Source organism: Opisthocomus hoazin, chromosome 2, assembly GCF_030867145.1.
Source record: "Opisthocomus hoazin isolate bOpiHoa1 chromosome 2, bOpiHoa1.hap1, whole genome shotgun sequence".
In the NCBI taxonomy this organism is placed as follows: Eukaryota; Metazoa; Chordata; class Aves; order Opisthocomiformes; family Opisthocomidae; genus Opisthocomus; species Opisthocomus hoazin.
Window position 1 is genome coordinate 102,493,643 of NC_134415.1, and position 17,282 is coordinate 102,510,924.

The 17,282-nt window shown below is 38.8% G+C and overlaps 1 protein-coding gene across 7 annotated transcripts in view; it reads left to right on the top strand.

Moving 5' to 3' along the window:
- Window positions 1-17,282, top strand: part of KHDRBS2 (KH RNA binding domain containing, signal transduction associated 2) — a 430,741-nt gene that overhangs the window by 149,471 nt on the left and 263,988 nt on the right. For 6 of the 7 annotated variants that reach the window (XR_012763239.1, XR_012763238.1, XR_012763240.1 and 3 more), the window contains exon 3: window positions 5,285-5,401. The exons of the other annotated variant lie outside the window; for it this stretch is intronic. Coding sequence is in view for 1 of the 6 variants with exons in the window: in XM_075414613.1 (XP_075270728.1) it covers window positions 5,285-5,401 (117 nt within the window). In the remaining 5 variants the exon portion in view is untranslated. The remainder of the gene's footprint in view (window positions 1-5,284; window positions 5,402-17,282) is intronic. 7 annotated transcript variants of the gene reach the window in all.

Genomic DNA, 17,282 nt, shown 5'->3' on the forward strand with positions numbered 1-17,282 from the left:
AGAGCTTGGCCCCATCCTCCTGACACCCACCCTTGAGATATTTATAAGCATTTATTAGGTCCCCTCTCAGCCTTCTCTTCTTCAGGCTGAACAAGCCCAGCTCCCTCAGCCTCTCCTCATAGGGGAGATGTTCCAGTCCCCTCATCATCCTTGTAGCCCTCCTCTGGACTCCCTCCAGTAGCTCCTCATCTTTCTTGAACTGGGGAGCCCAGAACTGGACACAGTACTCTAGATGGGGCCTCAGTAGGGCAGAGTAGAGGGGAAGGAGAACCTCCCTCGACCTGCTGGCCACACTCTTCTTGATGCACCCCAGGATGCCACTGGCCTTCTTGGCAACCAGGGCACACTGCTGGCTCATGGTCAACCTGTCATCCGCCAGCAGTCCCAGGTCCCTCTCCGCAGAGCTGCTCTCCAGCAGGTCCGCCCCAAGCCTGTACTGGTGCATGGGGTTGTTCCTCCCCAGGTGCAGCACCCTGCATTTGCCTTTGTTGAACCTCAACAGGTTCCTCTCCTCCCAGCTGTCCAGCCTGTCCGGTCTTGCTGAATGGCAGCACAGCCTTCTGGTGTATCTACCACTCTTCCCTGTTTTGTGTCACCAGCAAACCTGCTGAGGGTACATTCCAACTCTTCATCGAGGTCGTTGATGAAGAAGTTGAACAAGGCTGGGCCCAGTACTGACCCCTGGGGGACACCACTAGTTACAGGCCTCCAACTAGACTCAGCGCTGCTGGTGACAACCCTCTGTGTTCTGCCATTCAGCCAGTTCTCTATCCACCTCACTGACCACTCATCCAGCCCACACTTCCTGAGCTTCCCTAGGAGATTATGGGAGACTGTGTCGAAAGCCTTTCTGAAGTCTAGGTAGACAACATCCACGACTCTCCCCTCATCTACCCAGCCAGTCATGTCATCATAGAAAGCTATCAGATTGATCAGGCATGATTTCCCCTTGGTGAATCCATGGTGACTACTCCTGATAACCTTATTTTCCTCCACTTGTTTAATGATGACGTCCAAAATGAGCTGCTTCATTATCTTATCCGGGATGGAGGTGATGCTTACCCACCTGTAGTTACCTTAGTTTTTAAGACTTCTCCATGTTCTGTATACTTGTTGGGTATCTAATCTTTGGTTTTAAATATTCAGTCCTAGCATATAGACTTGAGCAGAATGTCTCACACTGTCATTAAATACTCTCTGTGTGTAAGCACAAAGCTTTGCAGATGGATGGGAGCAGCACAGTTAGGGGAAAGACAATAATTTCTCTGTGTCCACATGTGCAGTATCGTTTTTGGCTGTTTTCCTGTGATTATAAAAAAAGGTTTTATGAACAAAAGCTTGGACGGAGACTGAGAAGACAGAGTGTTGGCTTTGGGCACCTTCCAGTCTGATTGCTTGTGTGGGGTGGAGTATGAAAGTAATCAATGCAAATAAACCTGGTGAAACTGTGTGTATGTTGGTTGGGAAGATGTTGGGGAGACTGACTGTGGATACTCGAAAGATATATTGAGCTGTGTTCTTTGTCAGGTTTTATTCTGCTCAGGAGAAAGTTTATTGCCCAGCTGTTGACACACGAAGCATCATATGCATTTGATTATAAGTAGAGCATCCCCTGCTATCACGTGATCATTTTCCCCTGAAGACATGCATCTGTTTCCTCCAGGCAAATGATAAAAAAATCTAAGAAAATAATGTGCAAAATCTTTGCCATAAACCAGGAAGGGTTTCTACAATCACACAGAAAGCCTAGCTCGTTCATAAATATGATTGAAAAGTTAAGCCACCTATGAAAACATCCATTAACACAACGATAACCGTATTTTTCAAGTGGAAGACTTTTTTCTCCATAGCAATGAAAGCTTTCACTTAATACCCTCTCTTCTGTATGTCATAATTTCTCAGCTGTCCTCTCCGAATATGACCAGATATTATCCCACAGACCTAGACCTACTATTATTTGGAGAAATAATACATGATGGAATTGGGTCAGAACTAAGATTGCAGAAGAAGATTCTGCAGTTACAGTGACTGTACCAAGAATGGGTGTTTGTGGACAAGGGTCGTCATTACATGCAGTCAAACTGCCTGAGTTTTTACATTTTCCTTCACTGTAGCTGTATACTTTGGCTGTGTCTGCGACCATAACTGGAGCTTAAGGTTTTCAGTATAAAAAATAGTTCTGTGCAGGTTCTTATCCAGCGTATTTTAGTAAAATAAATAAGAAGAATGAAGTTGTATTTCAAATTTCTTACAATTTGTGCTGTTCACTGAAACTTTGGCTTACTTGTCTGCTGTTTTTACCCACAAGTGAACATAAAGAATTTAATTGTTCATAAGTTACTGAGTCAAAGTTACTCCATCAGTATTTTCAAACTTCTGGGTGTTTTGTGATTATAGGCTGGTGCTGAGGATAGCCAGTGGCCGCAGAGCTTGCTGACACTGGGCAGACTGAGCACAACAGCTCAATGTCTCGTAGATTGCACTGGCTTTTCTGCAACTTTAGGCAAAACCATGTTAAGAGCAATTCAGTTCTTCAGTTGTAAGTAATTGCTTGCTTTCTGATGTGTGTTTTTCAGAAGGTGGATGAAGCGTGAGTATCGGTCTGCTACATAATCAATAGAATTAAAATCCCCAGCCACTTATTTCCTGTGAAGTGATTAAAATCCACTTTGTACATAGTTTATGCTGGCCATACCGCTCCTTTGCAGCCATATGTCAAGGTAATTATTAGACAGTTTATGAAGTGCTTAAATGTAAATGGTCAGCATAAATCTTCATAGAGTATATTTTAGTAGTTTTATTTCATTCAGAGAACAAATGGAGTTGAGCTTTGGCTGGCCTTCTCGTAGTCTCCTCCAAACTTACGTAGCAGTATAGCTTTTTCAGCTTTCAAGGGACAGTTTTTCTTAATATTAAGAGACACTGAAAGGATGCAGCATTAGTTGGTTCTTCTCTGATCGGTGATGTATAAGTGGCACAGAAGACTTGGTGTTGTAACTTGTGAACAGCCATTCTGCATGTAAGGGCGTCCCTGCAGAAGACAAAAGCTCTGCTGTTTGCTCGGCCATCTCCAATAAACCTTCATGTACACAAGATATGTAATTTTTGAAATCTTATTTCTAGCGATAAAGTCCAAGGTCTAGTGTTAAAGTCAAAATTCAGTCCTTGCCATTCCTTCCTCAACGTTTGGTTTATTTTCATACAAAATCTAATAATCAATTTGAAGCCAGCAACTTCTTCTAAGGCAAGTTGTCCCTGGAAGAAGCATAGCTACAGTTTCAAGACATAAGATTGGTGATGCCATGATGGGGCATCATTTCTAAATCTTACCCCAAAATCAGGTAGGATTTATTGAAGAGTTGATAACTTTTATTAAATCAACAGATAGATTTCAGCCTGAAGAAGAGAAGGCTGCGAGGGGACCTAATATATGCTTACAAATATCTTAAAGGTGGGTGTCAGGAGGATGAGGCCAGACTCTTTTCAGTGGTGCCCAGTGGCAGGACAAGGGGCAATGGGCACAAACTGAGGCACAGGAAGTTCCGTCTGAAGATGAGGAAGAACTTCTTCCCTCTGAGGGTGACGGAGCACTGGAACAGGTTGCCCAGGGAGGCTGTGGAGTCTCCTTCTCTGGAGATATTCAGAACTGGCCTGGACATGGTCCTGTGCAGTCTGCTGTAGGTGATCCTGCTTTGTCAGGGGTGTTGGACTAGATGACCCACAGAGGTCCTTTCCAACCCCTACCATTCTGTGACTCTGTGATTCATTCTGTGATTCTGTGATTTGGAAAAAAACCCCACACATAAGCTTGAAAAATACTTTTTTTGAGCTTCAAAGCTTGCTGGGTTTTTCTGCAATGTTGCCACTTACTACTTCTGCCTAGACACGTTATCTTGCTGAAATCAGTTAGGTTGTTTTAGGTGGCAGTAGATTTTACGTTACATATTTATTTTTCATATGATTGTGTATTTTTGATGGTTTAACCAATATTTGAAGGACATTAAAAGTGATTTGTAGTTAAGACACTGGCCTGAAAGCCAGCTTGGGTTCTAGGGTAAATGGCTGATTCTGAGTCTGGGTGTTATTAACATGGCTGATGCATTTGTGCTGTTATATACATGCTGGCTAAAGTGAAAACAGCAACACTTCCCAAATTTTTTCATTTTTAAAATAGAAAGTAATGCAAAACAAGGTATGTTATAACATCGTTTTAGACATTCAGGTGTATTTTTGACAGCTGCATATTCTTGATTGCCATTTCTTATTGTCATGTTCTTTATTTCTGAAATAAAAACAAGGAAGTGCCAATATAATTACACACAGTTTTCCTTGGCTAAGCTTATTCTTTGTTGAAAACCAGGCCAGAACACTGTTGATTCAGATTTGAACATATTTTAGAAATATCGTAAGCAAGTGCTGATGGTTCGCAGTCAACTTCCAAAGACAGCATGCCACAGAGTTTTTAAAAGATTTTGGAAAGCATAAAAAATAATAAATGGAAGAGACTGTTGGTTACAGAATAAAGAAGTTACTGTTACTTAATAGAATCCCCCTTTTTGCTAGTTTATGCCAAGGTAACATTAACACCTGATTTATTTATTGTTCTGTCCTCTGATTTTCATGTAGACATCTGCGCTCTTCATACAGAAAGATAAGTTATATGTGTCACATGAACTGTGCGGTGTTTAAGAATATTAGCAGCATGTCAGACAAAGCCCCATGTTCTTCAAAATCCTCTCAGAAAATAGCCTTGAATATCTACAGTAATCTATTTTTTGTGAGTTGTTCTGTTGCTGGCAAAGCAGATATTTGAAGCGAATACACAAAGCAGCACTTATTTTAAAATCAACGTGTAAAACATCAGTTCCTAAAAATCCCTCTAAAGCTCTAACTTTGCAGAATATATTACCTTGCCAATAAAGCTGGCTAACTCAGGAAAGAACATATGCATTCTCTGGGTTTCACCTACACCATATGATAAGCAAAGATCTTATTTTGCAGTTAGATAAACCTAAGCAGCCATTGGCCATTTTTGTCCTGGAGAGAAGCCTCGTGAGGTACAAATAAACCATGAATGCTTTTGCTGCCTTTTGCACTACATGAGAGGATACCTCAGTTCACTGGACTTGTATCCCAATAAATTAGGCTCAGAACTAGGTGGGAGTAATTTTTTTTATAAAAAAGAAAGTAAACTTTTCTCTGTTAAGCAACTTGTTTATAAAGATGTATTAAGTTTTTGAAGAGTATCTCTTGGTCTGAAACAGTTCTCTTACTTGCTTTGTAGTTCAATTTTGTTGGGAAATTGCTTGGACCAAGAGGAAACTCCTTGAAGAGGTTACAAGAAGAAACAGGTGCAAAAATGTCCATCCTGGGGAAAGGATCCATGAGGGATAAAGCTAAGGTACTGTGTCTGGATTCTGGTTGCAATTAGTGTCAAAACATTTGTGCTTTAGCTGTTACATTTAGGTTGCTTGTCTACTTATTAATGACTCAATTAATAGACTCATAATAGACTCTGACTCCAAGGCAAGTTTATTTTTTTCAGGTTACATCAATTGCTTAAATACAGTTTTTCTCTTGCTACACAAACCCTGCTGCCCATATAATTGTAGACCTCCACAGTTACCATATTGCCACTGTTATTTTAAATAATTCACCAAAAAGAGAAACCACCTTAAAGTTCATTTGTTCTGAGAGAAGTCCGTATCTCCTGAGAAAGTATAACTTGTATAGATTACTGCTGTAATATTGGTGTGCATGAATAGGTTTCCTCTTATGTTTATTGTTTCTTTAAAGATGGGACTTTTTTAAAAGTGTGTATCCAAAGAAGGGCAGTGAAGCTGGTGAAGGGTCTAGAGCACAAGTCTGCTGAGGAGCAGCTGAGGGAACCAGCGTTTTTTAGCCTGGAGAAAAGGAGGTTGAGGGGAGACATTATCGCTCTCTACAGCTACCTGAAAGGAGATTGTAGCGAGGCGGGTGTTGGTCTCTTCTCCTGAGTAATAAGCAATAGGACAAGAGGAAATGGCCTTAAGTTGCACCAGGGGAGGTTTAGAGTGGATATTAGAAAAAAATTCCTCACTGAAAGGGTCATCAAGCACTGGAACAGGCTGCCAAGGGAAGTGGTTGAGTGACCATCCCTGGATGTATTTAAAAGACGTATAGATGTGGTGCTTAGGAACGTGGTTTAGTGGTGGACTTGGCAGTGTTAGGTTTATGGTTGGACTTGATGATCTCAAGGGTCTTTTCCAACCAAAATGAGTCTATGATTCTAGAAGACTGAATATTTGTTTAGGGCATAATTCTAAAAAATATAACAAAGTGGATATTTTGCTTAAATCTGTGTAAAAATGCACTATAGATAAAAGCAAAAAATTGAGTTTGGAATCACTGCCTGGTCAATGCACCTAAGGTAATTATTTGTAAGGTAAGGCAGCTTCATGACCCAAAGAACAAGTACTGATTGCATTGTGGCATCTTGCTTTACAGTCTGTAGAACAGCAGTATTATGGTCGACACAGATATAATGACAGCTAATTTCACTGAACTGTATATTGCCTTTAGTAACATTGTGCATTGTATTCCGCTTTCCTTTCTGTCACCTCTGTCATTCATCTAAGTAGCTAAAATAATGAAAGCAATAATATGCCAGAATCAAGGAGACGCTAATCAGGATTATATGGTTGTCATTATTTGGTCTTGGTAATGCCTGTTAGCAGTAAGACTTGCATTATGAGGTCTCCAGCTGCAATATTGAAAAAACACCCACAAAACAGACAAATTAGGCACACAGAATGTATTTCAGTTTTTCAGAGATTTCTTTATGACATTAAGCATACTGACACTTCAATTACCTATTTAAAATTATATTTTATGGTCATAAATGTTGAATACATTACAGATTTTATTTCTACATATTGACAAGTAATATATTTTATGACTTTTGGCTTACTTCTGGAATGATAAAAAATTGCTCCCTGGATGAATGAATGCATGTGCTGCTAAGTAGCAGTAATTTGCATTAGTACTGCATCTGCCAGCTCCGTTCTCAGCCACCCACTCAGACTATTATTGCCAAGAGCAGCCACTGCCCAGACAGGGGAGTGTGAAGGGCTTGTTACCAGCTAAAAATGTTTAGACACACATAAATAGACAGGCTAAGTCCTCTGATTTTGAGATTGGTCACTCTTGTTATCATAGCATTTGAATTTCATCTGATCACAACAAACAGTGCCAGCATGCCAGTTATTACATTCACTTATGTCAGCAAAAACAAAATTCAGGATATTTTTTTTTTCTTTTCATAGAGAGTTTAGTCCATAAGTGTAATCTGAAATGAAGTATGAACTTCATGGAAACACATTCATATGAGAATGGTGTAAAAAATGAAGTTCTAGAGTAAAATAGCATTAAATATGTCAGTGATGAAAGCAACATCTGTAGAGAAGACCTTGTAAGTGACTGTTATCTTAATCCAATTTAGACATTACTGACTTAAAAGAAGACAAAATCCCTGTGCTATTGCAGTGAGAGATAGGAATAATCTGAGCTACATCACTATTACCAGTTTCAAGCAAAAGAAGCTGAGAATGATCATGGGATGATGTTAGTTACAATTAGCATTTCAGAGAGGAGTTTCAAGGCTGAGATACTGGCGGAACTTAAAGAAAATGTATTTGACTGTGAGCATAAATAATAGTGTGAATTGCAACATTGCTAAGGAAAGTACAGCTTGCTCTGGTTAAAAGTTTTCTTGCCATAAAACAAGCCCACTAGTCTTATTTATGCAGTGTTATTTTACTGATTTAAATACAAATTTCCAAAGTCTGGAGGCTTGTTGTGCTTGTTTTGTACCATGCAAGAAATCAACTTATTCATATTGGCAGGTAAGTCTTCCTTCTATAGGAATTTTCAAGAAAAATCTATGTAATTTCTCTCTGTAAACTAGAATTCCCTTAAAGCTGTCCATATTATGCCATGAACCATAATAATTCCTAGGCAGACTGCAGGCACATGTGCTTTTTGACTCCAGTCCAGTGCAGCTGGATGCTGAGCTGCGTCAGAACAACAGAAACAGAATTTCTACTGAAAAATACTAAATACATTTATGGCCTAAATCCTTAGGTACTTAGTATACGAAAAGAGCTGATCCACTGATTTGGGGTTTTTTAGTGCAAAAATGACAGTAGGCAAATGCTTGGCTCTACAATGAACAACTCTGGCCATACTCTGATTCTGGGCATGCGGAGGGGCAGTTTCCAGTTCTGGGAAGCAGACTCTGTCAGGGTAGGTATATCTGCTCTTCAGAATTTCCTTATTTAAAAAAGAAATCTGTGGGTAAATTTCAGAGACTAAAAAATTTGGGTTGTTCTTTTCCAGAGCCTCAGGGGATACTTGTTAAGAGTGATATGAGATATTTTAGTATCTGCTGTTCCTACAGTTTGGGAACAGGATAGATTAATTCGAAAAGCCAATCCAACTTACTTAAAATGAGTATTATGAATAACTCCAATTGTGCACTATATACCACAGAGTTTAAATATGTATCGCAGAAAGTTTTGTTAGAAATTGTTGAAGAGATGCCCAACTGTAACTGCAACAGTTTTGCAGAATGTTATTTGGGATATAAGGAAAACTTATGATTCTTCCAGAGCAGCATAGGTAATGTGAGTACTTAAATCTCTGTGCTTAAGCTAATGCCCCTGGCTTAGCAGAATTTTAGTTTTCTGTAACAGGATAAAGATCTTACAGTGTTCTGACAGGAAAAACAAGCACCATCATGAAAGACGAACAGTCCACTAGACACAACAGAAGATGATGCTGGCTTTTAGATACTGCTTCCTTTTGATCTGTCCTGCAAAACTGTAGGTACAACTTGAAATATTTATTAGCTGTATAACTTGCATTTATTTTTAAATTGTAGAGAAGGTATTGTTCAACTTGTTTGGCATAGCCATGACCGCTGAGAATTGTGCCCACCGTAAGAGCACAGCTAGTTTCCAGTGAGTTCTTAGAACAGGTTGACCTCTCACTATCTTGCTGGCTTGCATGCTGCCATTAAAGGTTGTCATCCTGTAGTAATACAGTATTATAAATATGCAAATACATTCTTCAGAACAGGTAGTGATGAGATTAAACATAGTCATGTTGAGTTGCTTGGCTTTTGATACTTTTCCATTTCTTTTTCTTCTTCTTTTCGAAACAGCATGGGAGGCAGTTGTAAAGGTAAACAATCAAACTGAAGTGACAGGAGAAATCTCATTATAAGTGGAATGAATTGATTGCTTTCATACATAGATGCAGATTTTCTCCTTTTCAGCAATGCAGTGAATGCTTTTCAGTGTGCCATAAAAAAAAATAAAAATGTATGCAGAGAGTTGGAATAGCTTTTTTACATAAACTATAGCAGTAAGAGCATTGATTCTCTTTAAAAGAAGCAGAAAAATATGTAACAATGTTTCTTAAACATATCTGTTTCTTGAGCTAGTTACCTGCCAGAGCTTCATTAGAGAGAGCACAGTCTTGGGGCTTGCACCATTTCTCCATACCTCCCTGGTTTTAGATGATTTATATGTGTGGTATTTTTTATTCAGACTAATTATACACCAACATGTAATAAATACACACTAGATAGTATACATAACTTGGTCTTTGAGTTGTGTGGAACTTTAGAAAATCGTATGTGAGAAAGCAAAATGGCAATGATTTCATGTGGATGCGAGTGAAAGGAAAATTATTGTAGGAAAGCCAAGAACTTTTAAGGCCAGAGATACAGTAACCACAGTGGTGTCGTTAGAACTCCCTTTAAGGGCTGCATGACCTGACTGCAGATTACTGGGGCTTGAGGAGAGTAGGTGGGAAGAGTCAAGAACATCCTTCTCCCCTCCCACGTTTCCCTAAGAACCCTCTACTGACTGGAAGGAAAATACTGATCTAAGGGACACTGATCTGAGGTGGGACCTCACCCTTAACAGCAGGAGTGAGAACAGATAAACAGCTTTAATCATAGTCCAGCCATGGTACTTACCTGCAAGATAACTTCATCTCTTTTTGTTCACGTTTCTTTCAGAGATGAACTGTACTGGAGTAGGTGAGACAGCATATGGTGAGGCTTGCCTGGAATGACTGTATGTAGCATGATACCAGTAATTAATTGGTATGGATAATGCTGGTAAAAAAGAGCAAATGAAGGGCACGATCCAAGATTAATAACTGAAGTGGTGAACAAGGCATAGAAAAAGCAAAAACAGCTTGAGAAAGGAAAGATGACTGGCTTGAAAAAAAAAAGGCAGATATTAATCTTTTGCAAAAGAAAAACTCTACCTTGTACAGAATTTTATCTTTTGTCATTTCCATTGCATGTGTAACTTTATGGTGGGAACATTCAAAGAAAGAGATAACTGAAATTTTCTAGTGAACACAAAATTATGTAGAATAGAGGCATGTGGAGGCTTCAAAATTCTGAAAGTAAGAAGGGTTGTGAGAGAAATCTTGAAGATGTGGAAGTGTTGTAGTTGAAAATTTTTCAGGGTAAAATGTTTGGGCTTTTTTTTTTGTAAATAAGTTTTCTATTTAAAAATTAACCTAAGTGAATATGTTTGAAAGAGCTGAATAACCTAAGAACAGTAAAATGTTTGATTTTGCATTAATAAGATTTCGAGTGTTACGCAAAAGAAGATTTTTGATTGCTTTTCATTCTGTTAAAAAAATGAAACTCGATTTTTAACCTGATTATTTTTTCCTGGAAATTAGTTGTTCACCACCTGCAAGATACTTCTTGCACGACAGATTAACTGTTTAAACTGGAGAGGCTGGCATTGTCTTTGCAGAAGTCACAGACACTCCAAACATCTTTTTAAAACACTTTTTACTTACATAAAGCAATTAATATACATTAATTGGAAATTAATATTAATTGGAAATTAATATATAGCCTGATAAAAAGGCTATATATTAGATAAAAGAAAGCTAAAACATCAATTGCTACAGTAGGACACGGGCTGTCAGCCACACATGAAGGAAAATGTAAGTCACAGTGCCTGAGTTAAATCTCTTGAATACTCATGTATGATTGCGACCCCAATTTAAAGTCTTGCTTTTTACCTAGAGAAATCCTGTCAACACCAGTTTGCATTTTGCACACTTCCTGTTTATTATCCACTTTTTCATTGTTTAAACTTCCACTTACTTACGTCTTTTGTCCTGGCTATTTGGAGATGCTGTTGCTAAAGATTCCTGTTTCTTTCTTGTAAAACATGGGAAGTTAAGAGCACAAACTTGCTCTGCAGCTTTGAAAAATCACGCAAACTGTTTGTCCGTGACTCGGTGTTTTACCAGCTACAGTGAACTTTTAATTGCTTGCTTCTTTAAGTTTCAGTTCTTGTTTAAACTTGCTACTAAAAAAAGAAGGTTTCGTCACAGCAGAGCTAATTGCAATAGAACTGTCTGTCTTTCATTAATCTGTGGGTTAAGTACTTTACAAAGAAGCTCCACTGCCACTGGACAACGGCTTGTCCTGTTAAACAGGATTTCTTGCATTAGCATTTCTTTTTAAAAAAACACAGGTGTCAAGACTTCTTGGCAACCATGAAGATCTGAAATCAACATGCAGAGAACCCACCTAGATTCAATGATTAACGTATTGGCTTTAGTGTAGTTTCTAAACAGCCATATTATGCAAGTACCTTATAAATCATTTTGAAAATATGGGAGAGTTACAGTGCACACTGGTCTGCTCCCTGCAAATGCTAAGTGCCCTGACTTCAGTCCCACATTTTTAAAATATATTCTTAAACATCTTACAGGATTAAGTTCATGTATATAATGTGAATAGACCCCAATAACTTCTTGGTTTGAAGCACAATGTATTTTTTCATTAGATCATGTCGACCATAAGTGTAGTGTGCTAATAGTGGAGAGTTAATTCTCTGATAGCATTCTGTTCAATGAGATTATATAAATAATGTGCAGATAGCCCAAAAGAGAAGAAGAAAAGTTGCAGGTTTTTTCTGTAGGAAGTGGTTATCGAAGTATTGCATTATATTCTTTCCCAATCCTATGGCTTTACTTAAACAAGAGAACAAAAGTGTCTGTTGAAGTGTCCTGAGTTTCAAAAGCCTTGGAGTGTCACTGCCTGTTATAATCATTTAAGCTTATGCAGTATGGTTGCGTATGCAGTATTTCTTTCCAAATGAGAGTGGCAGCATTCTGAACATGAATAAGAATTTGTGAAAGACGCTAGAAAGTAAAAGAAAAAAATCACCTAGTGGTCTGTTGCACCAAGTTTTAGAGTGCTGCCACTCCACTCATGCTGGTGAGGTTGCTCGCTCTAGCTTATGGCTATGATAGTTAATCCCAGTGTGTCATCATGAGGTTTCACCTTTTATAGTTGAAGATACAAATCTGGGAATTTCTGTTAAAAGTCCATTTTAGTTCTTTAAAACAGAACCTGTAGGTTTACTTCCAGCCTGCTGAGAGTTTTGAGCCGGAGTTTATGCAAAATCACTGAAATGTTGGTTTCTTAGGTAAAGATGTTTCTGTTTCATTGAAGTGCTCCTTTATCATTTTTAGCTGTAAAATTTCTAAGGGAATGATAAAGCAATATGTGACATTGGGTTTAGAAAACCGGCTCACATCCGGAAGCATCAATAGCTACTTTTAAATCACTAATTGGTGCTCACCCATTTAATCTTTTCCTGGTAGCTTTTCCTTTTCTGTGTGTGAAAGTATTACTGGCTTTTTATTTTTATCTCTGCAGCCATGGTACCTTTCAGCTCACAGCTATTTTACCACACAAACAGGTTTATGACCAAGAGCAGGATTAGGCCCTCAGCATGCCTTCAAGATATGAGCAGAAGTTACAGCAGAACACTGCTTCTGCTACAACACTTTTTTTTTCCCCTTCCTAAATCTCTCCAGCTTCCTGATGCTGACTGCTGTGAGGCTGTAAGGATATAACAAACAACCAGCCACAAAGACAAATGCAAGCAAAAGGAAATAAAAAAGCAGAGCACCCCATATTTTGAAACTGATATCTTCAAAGGATCATTTGCAAAAAGATGTTAACTCTTTAAAGTCTACTATAATCCACGTTCTCTCAGTTTTTCCTTTAAGAGAGCATGTCAGAAGGTACCACAGGCTTTCAAACTCTACAGCTAGGTTTTCCCTGAACAAAAATTCCAAAGAACATACTTTCTCCTTTTATATAGAAAACACAAATCTGTTGGCAGGCACAGATTAAAAGAAGAGACCACCTTAATCACTGTTTCCTCCAGTGTTACTCATGTTATAGCAACTTTCAGTTGCTCAACCACTTGGTTGATTTGGAAAATACCTGTGTATCACCTCTAATGTGTTGTAAACTCTTTTGTGCCCTGATAGGGGAGGAATTTGGATGTAGATACAGATCACAACCAATATTTCTTAGAATAGCTTCTATTCTTTAAGCTGGTTTTCCTAATAGCAGATAATTATTTTCACAGAACATTCACTTATTCAGTCTCACATCTGAATTGTGCTGTCGTGATTACCTGGTCAGAGCAACGTTTGGGAAGCCAACTCCAACTACATACTCAGAAAATAGAGGGTAATACTGGCAGGTCAAGAGTGGGTATTCAGAAAGTTCATCAGAGGGTCCTTTCATTCATCAAATGCAGATGTAATCCCGTAGCCTTCATCTGCATATAGCGGTCATCTTGGATGTGGGCCGAGTTATGGAACCCATTGCTGACACCAGTGTGCACTGGTGCTCAGCAGCCTCTTGGTGTTTTCAGACTGTATGTTCTTGCAGGCTCACCAGCACCAATAGTCTCCAGGGTTTACCAGTTCTTGGGAAGCTTTCACATGCCACTTCTCAGCACATACTTTTCCTTTCTTTTTCTTGAAACTATTTCACCATCAAAACTTACCTGTGGAATCAATTCATGCAAACTCACATGGACAGGACTTCCATGAAAAATGTTTGGATGCTGATCTTTTGATTGCTACTCTTTGGTGTCTCATCATGTCCGCACATGTTGTCTGACCCTTTTATGTTTCACCAGCTCCTCAGAGCTGTGCAAATCAGCTTGTTCCCAGAAGGCTGATTCTTCTCTTTCCTTCCAGAAGAGTCCATGTTACCCAGAGTGTAACAACTAGGAGAAGCAAGTAATCTTCTCTGCTTCCTAGCCACATCCTTTTAACTAAATTTGTGTATTTTAATGTCACGGTAAACTGAGCTCTTTCAGTCATATGTCTTCCCTCTGGTACAGAAGAATGTGTTTATTCAGCGATGGTCTTTATAGCTGGGGAGTTGATAAGATCTTCATTTTTTGCCATATCCCTGCAAACTGTGGATTGTTTCCTCTTGCCTCTCTGCACTCTGTTGGAAGATTGTCTTTCCCCAGATCGTTTGTTAGCGCCGTATTCCTGGCAGACAAGAGTGTCTTTTCTTTGGTAGTTTTTGCAGCTTCCATTGGTTACCTCTCTGTCTGGCTCACTGGCTGAGGTGGGAACAAACTCAAAAATAGGAGGCCGTTGAAACAAGACACAGTTAACTGGCCGTGCTGGGATAGATTCTTCCCTTCATGATATTCAGATCCTGTCTGCATACCTAATCAATGAGATGCCTTCTGATAGATAGTCCCTTATCTATCAGAAAGCTGATCTGTGTTAACAGGCATCTCCTTAATGTTATTGACCAGTAACTTTGGATTTGGAGCTTGGCTAGAAAGATAACTGCCTGTTATCCATCAATTTATGCAGTTCCAGATTATCTGCAACCCGGCAACTCGTGGCTATTTCAGTTTGTGCTATAAAATTTTGGGAGAGTCCATTTGTTGCCATTTCTGTCAAGTTTATTTGTTTCCTTGCGGTATGGATTTTTCCTTCCAAAGGTAGTTTGTCATATTTATGTCAAAAATTTAAGATGTTTTTTTCTGACTTTTAGAACCCATTTAGGTACATAGCCCATCTTGCTGCAGAGAAAACAGTCTTTTCCCTGCTCCCTCTTGGGTTAAGAGCAGGTCTCATTTGTTTTGGCTGGATGGCTCAGCCACTCTGACCTTACTTAGAGGAGTCAGGCTTGAGGAAAGCTTTTTAAAAGCTTTTTATCTGTATGTATATATGTAGAGAGAGAGAAAGATGTGCGTGTGTGATATATAGCTGTTATTCATGGTTGAGCGTAAGTCATTCTGTATGAGCCAGTTCCTCCTGATGTCTTCTACACAGTGACTAGGGATGTCTGTCTTTTATTAACAATTTGAAATTCCCATGCTATTTAATGTTCAACTCTTCTATGCCGAGAAGAATCAGAATTGCTTCCAAAGTTTCAAGATCGTTTCATAACCCATTTTGTAAATGTTTCTGTGGATTGGTAGGAAATTCCCAGTAGACGATATCACTTCCATTTTAAGAGGAGTATGGTTAAAGTAGCATTACTCTCAGATTATCACCGAATCATTCAACAGTGTTCCTTTCACTTTGGTATAAAACTTACTGTCTTTTCAAGACAAACTTGAATTAGCCTCCAGAACATTCCATGTCCTAAATGTGGATGATGTGTCATCTTTTTTTCCATTCTGAGTTTCTTGCAGCACATAAAGATAAAACATCAATACCAAACTACCCTTTATGCCAGAGAAAGATATCAGTATCATTCTAGGTCCTTAAACCCCCAAATTGGTGTTTCCTGCTGGTGTACGAGGCACCGTGGCTGCTTGTCTCTGCCACAGTGAGTTCTGCCTTGCTTGAGTCTCCCACGTTCTAGAAAAATCTCTTCTCTAGAGATGTGGCCTGTGGCTTATGCTGCCTGTCAGCTCTCACCTGGATTTCAGGATCTAGGTCTGAAGATGAGTCGGTGGGGACCATCTGTTGTCTTCTCCAGTTGGGTTCCAGTTCTTCTCTGGGTCTCCTGCCTGGTCACTGTAGGGGTATATGAACAGGACTTGGTTGTCCTGTTAGATAAGTCATTTAAGTCTCTCAGTAAGCAACCTTTTCCTACCCTCAGGCTTTTGCATGTTACTTATGAAGTATTGCAATATTACAGCTAGAGTCCAAGTTACTGCAGTTTATTTTCATGTAATTAACTACTTAACTGTTGCTAGTGTCCTGTCGTGAAAAGGGACACAGGTCACAAGGCGACTGTTGCTCCTCAATACTAGAGGAACAATTTCACTGCTGCAAGATCTGGCCTACCATCAGAGTCAAGAATTAGCCATCAAGAATTGCTGGGTCACAGAAGCACCATATTTATCTACTGACCGTCTCTCAGCCAGTCCCTCCCTGAGGCACCGGCAACAAAAAGACATCGGTGAAGGTTGCTATGCTGGCATTTTGCTCAGTGAATATTCCCCAGGAGAGCAAAATCGTAAATTCAGCAAATCAAAAAATCTTTATGGCCTTTTTGTCTCTCAGAGACAAATTTTGGACTATAAATTTTGGGCTGTAAATATTGGAAACTGTCTGCCTCATTGATTCTGTAACTTATTCACCCATGATTTCTTGGAAAAAGCTATATATACCAAACAATTTGTGCAAGCTTGTGTGCTTATTAAAGGAAACTGAACTGAAGCCTCTGACCTTGTTGATATGCTGTTTTTTATGAAATTATTTGGCATTATATAACAAAGACTTACATTTCTGCGTAGACATGGAAAATTGAAACACAAGTTTTGATTTTAAATTGGAAAGATGTCAGAAAAGTCGAGATTACCATATCTTCCCAACCTTGACCTATATTAATTACTGATAAAAATTAAAGTTCATAGTTTGGTTACAGGTAAACGTATGTTAAAAAAATCAGGAAAGTGGGACAGTGAATTAAGTACTTAAAATTTTTGTAATTTAAATAAAATTTGAAAATTGTTGGAATGATCTCCTTTCACTCCTGAGGAAATCTATAAAATCTCCTTTAATACTCTCAGTATCCCAGAACTGCAGTTCTTGTACTGCTCAAGCCAGTGGCATTTTTGCTAATGACCATTGAGAGGAATAAATCACTCTTACTATTTTGCTGAGTGAGCAAATGAAATTCAAATGCAATCTCCAAATATTTCTCTAATAATTTTTAGACTAAAGTCCGGTCTGAAGTGTGAGATGTTAGAATATTTGCAGAGATTCAACCAGGTATATCATTTCAGTATTTCCTGCTGACTTGATTCATGGAGTGATATGATACTTCCATGTAAATAGTGATGGCATTTTCAAAACAGAATATCCAAGAGGACAATTTAACTTTGTGTTAAAAATTTCGTACTATAATGCTGATAGTTAAGAAAATTACACTGCCCTTCCAAAAGAATTATATC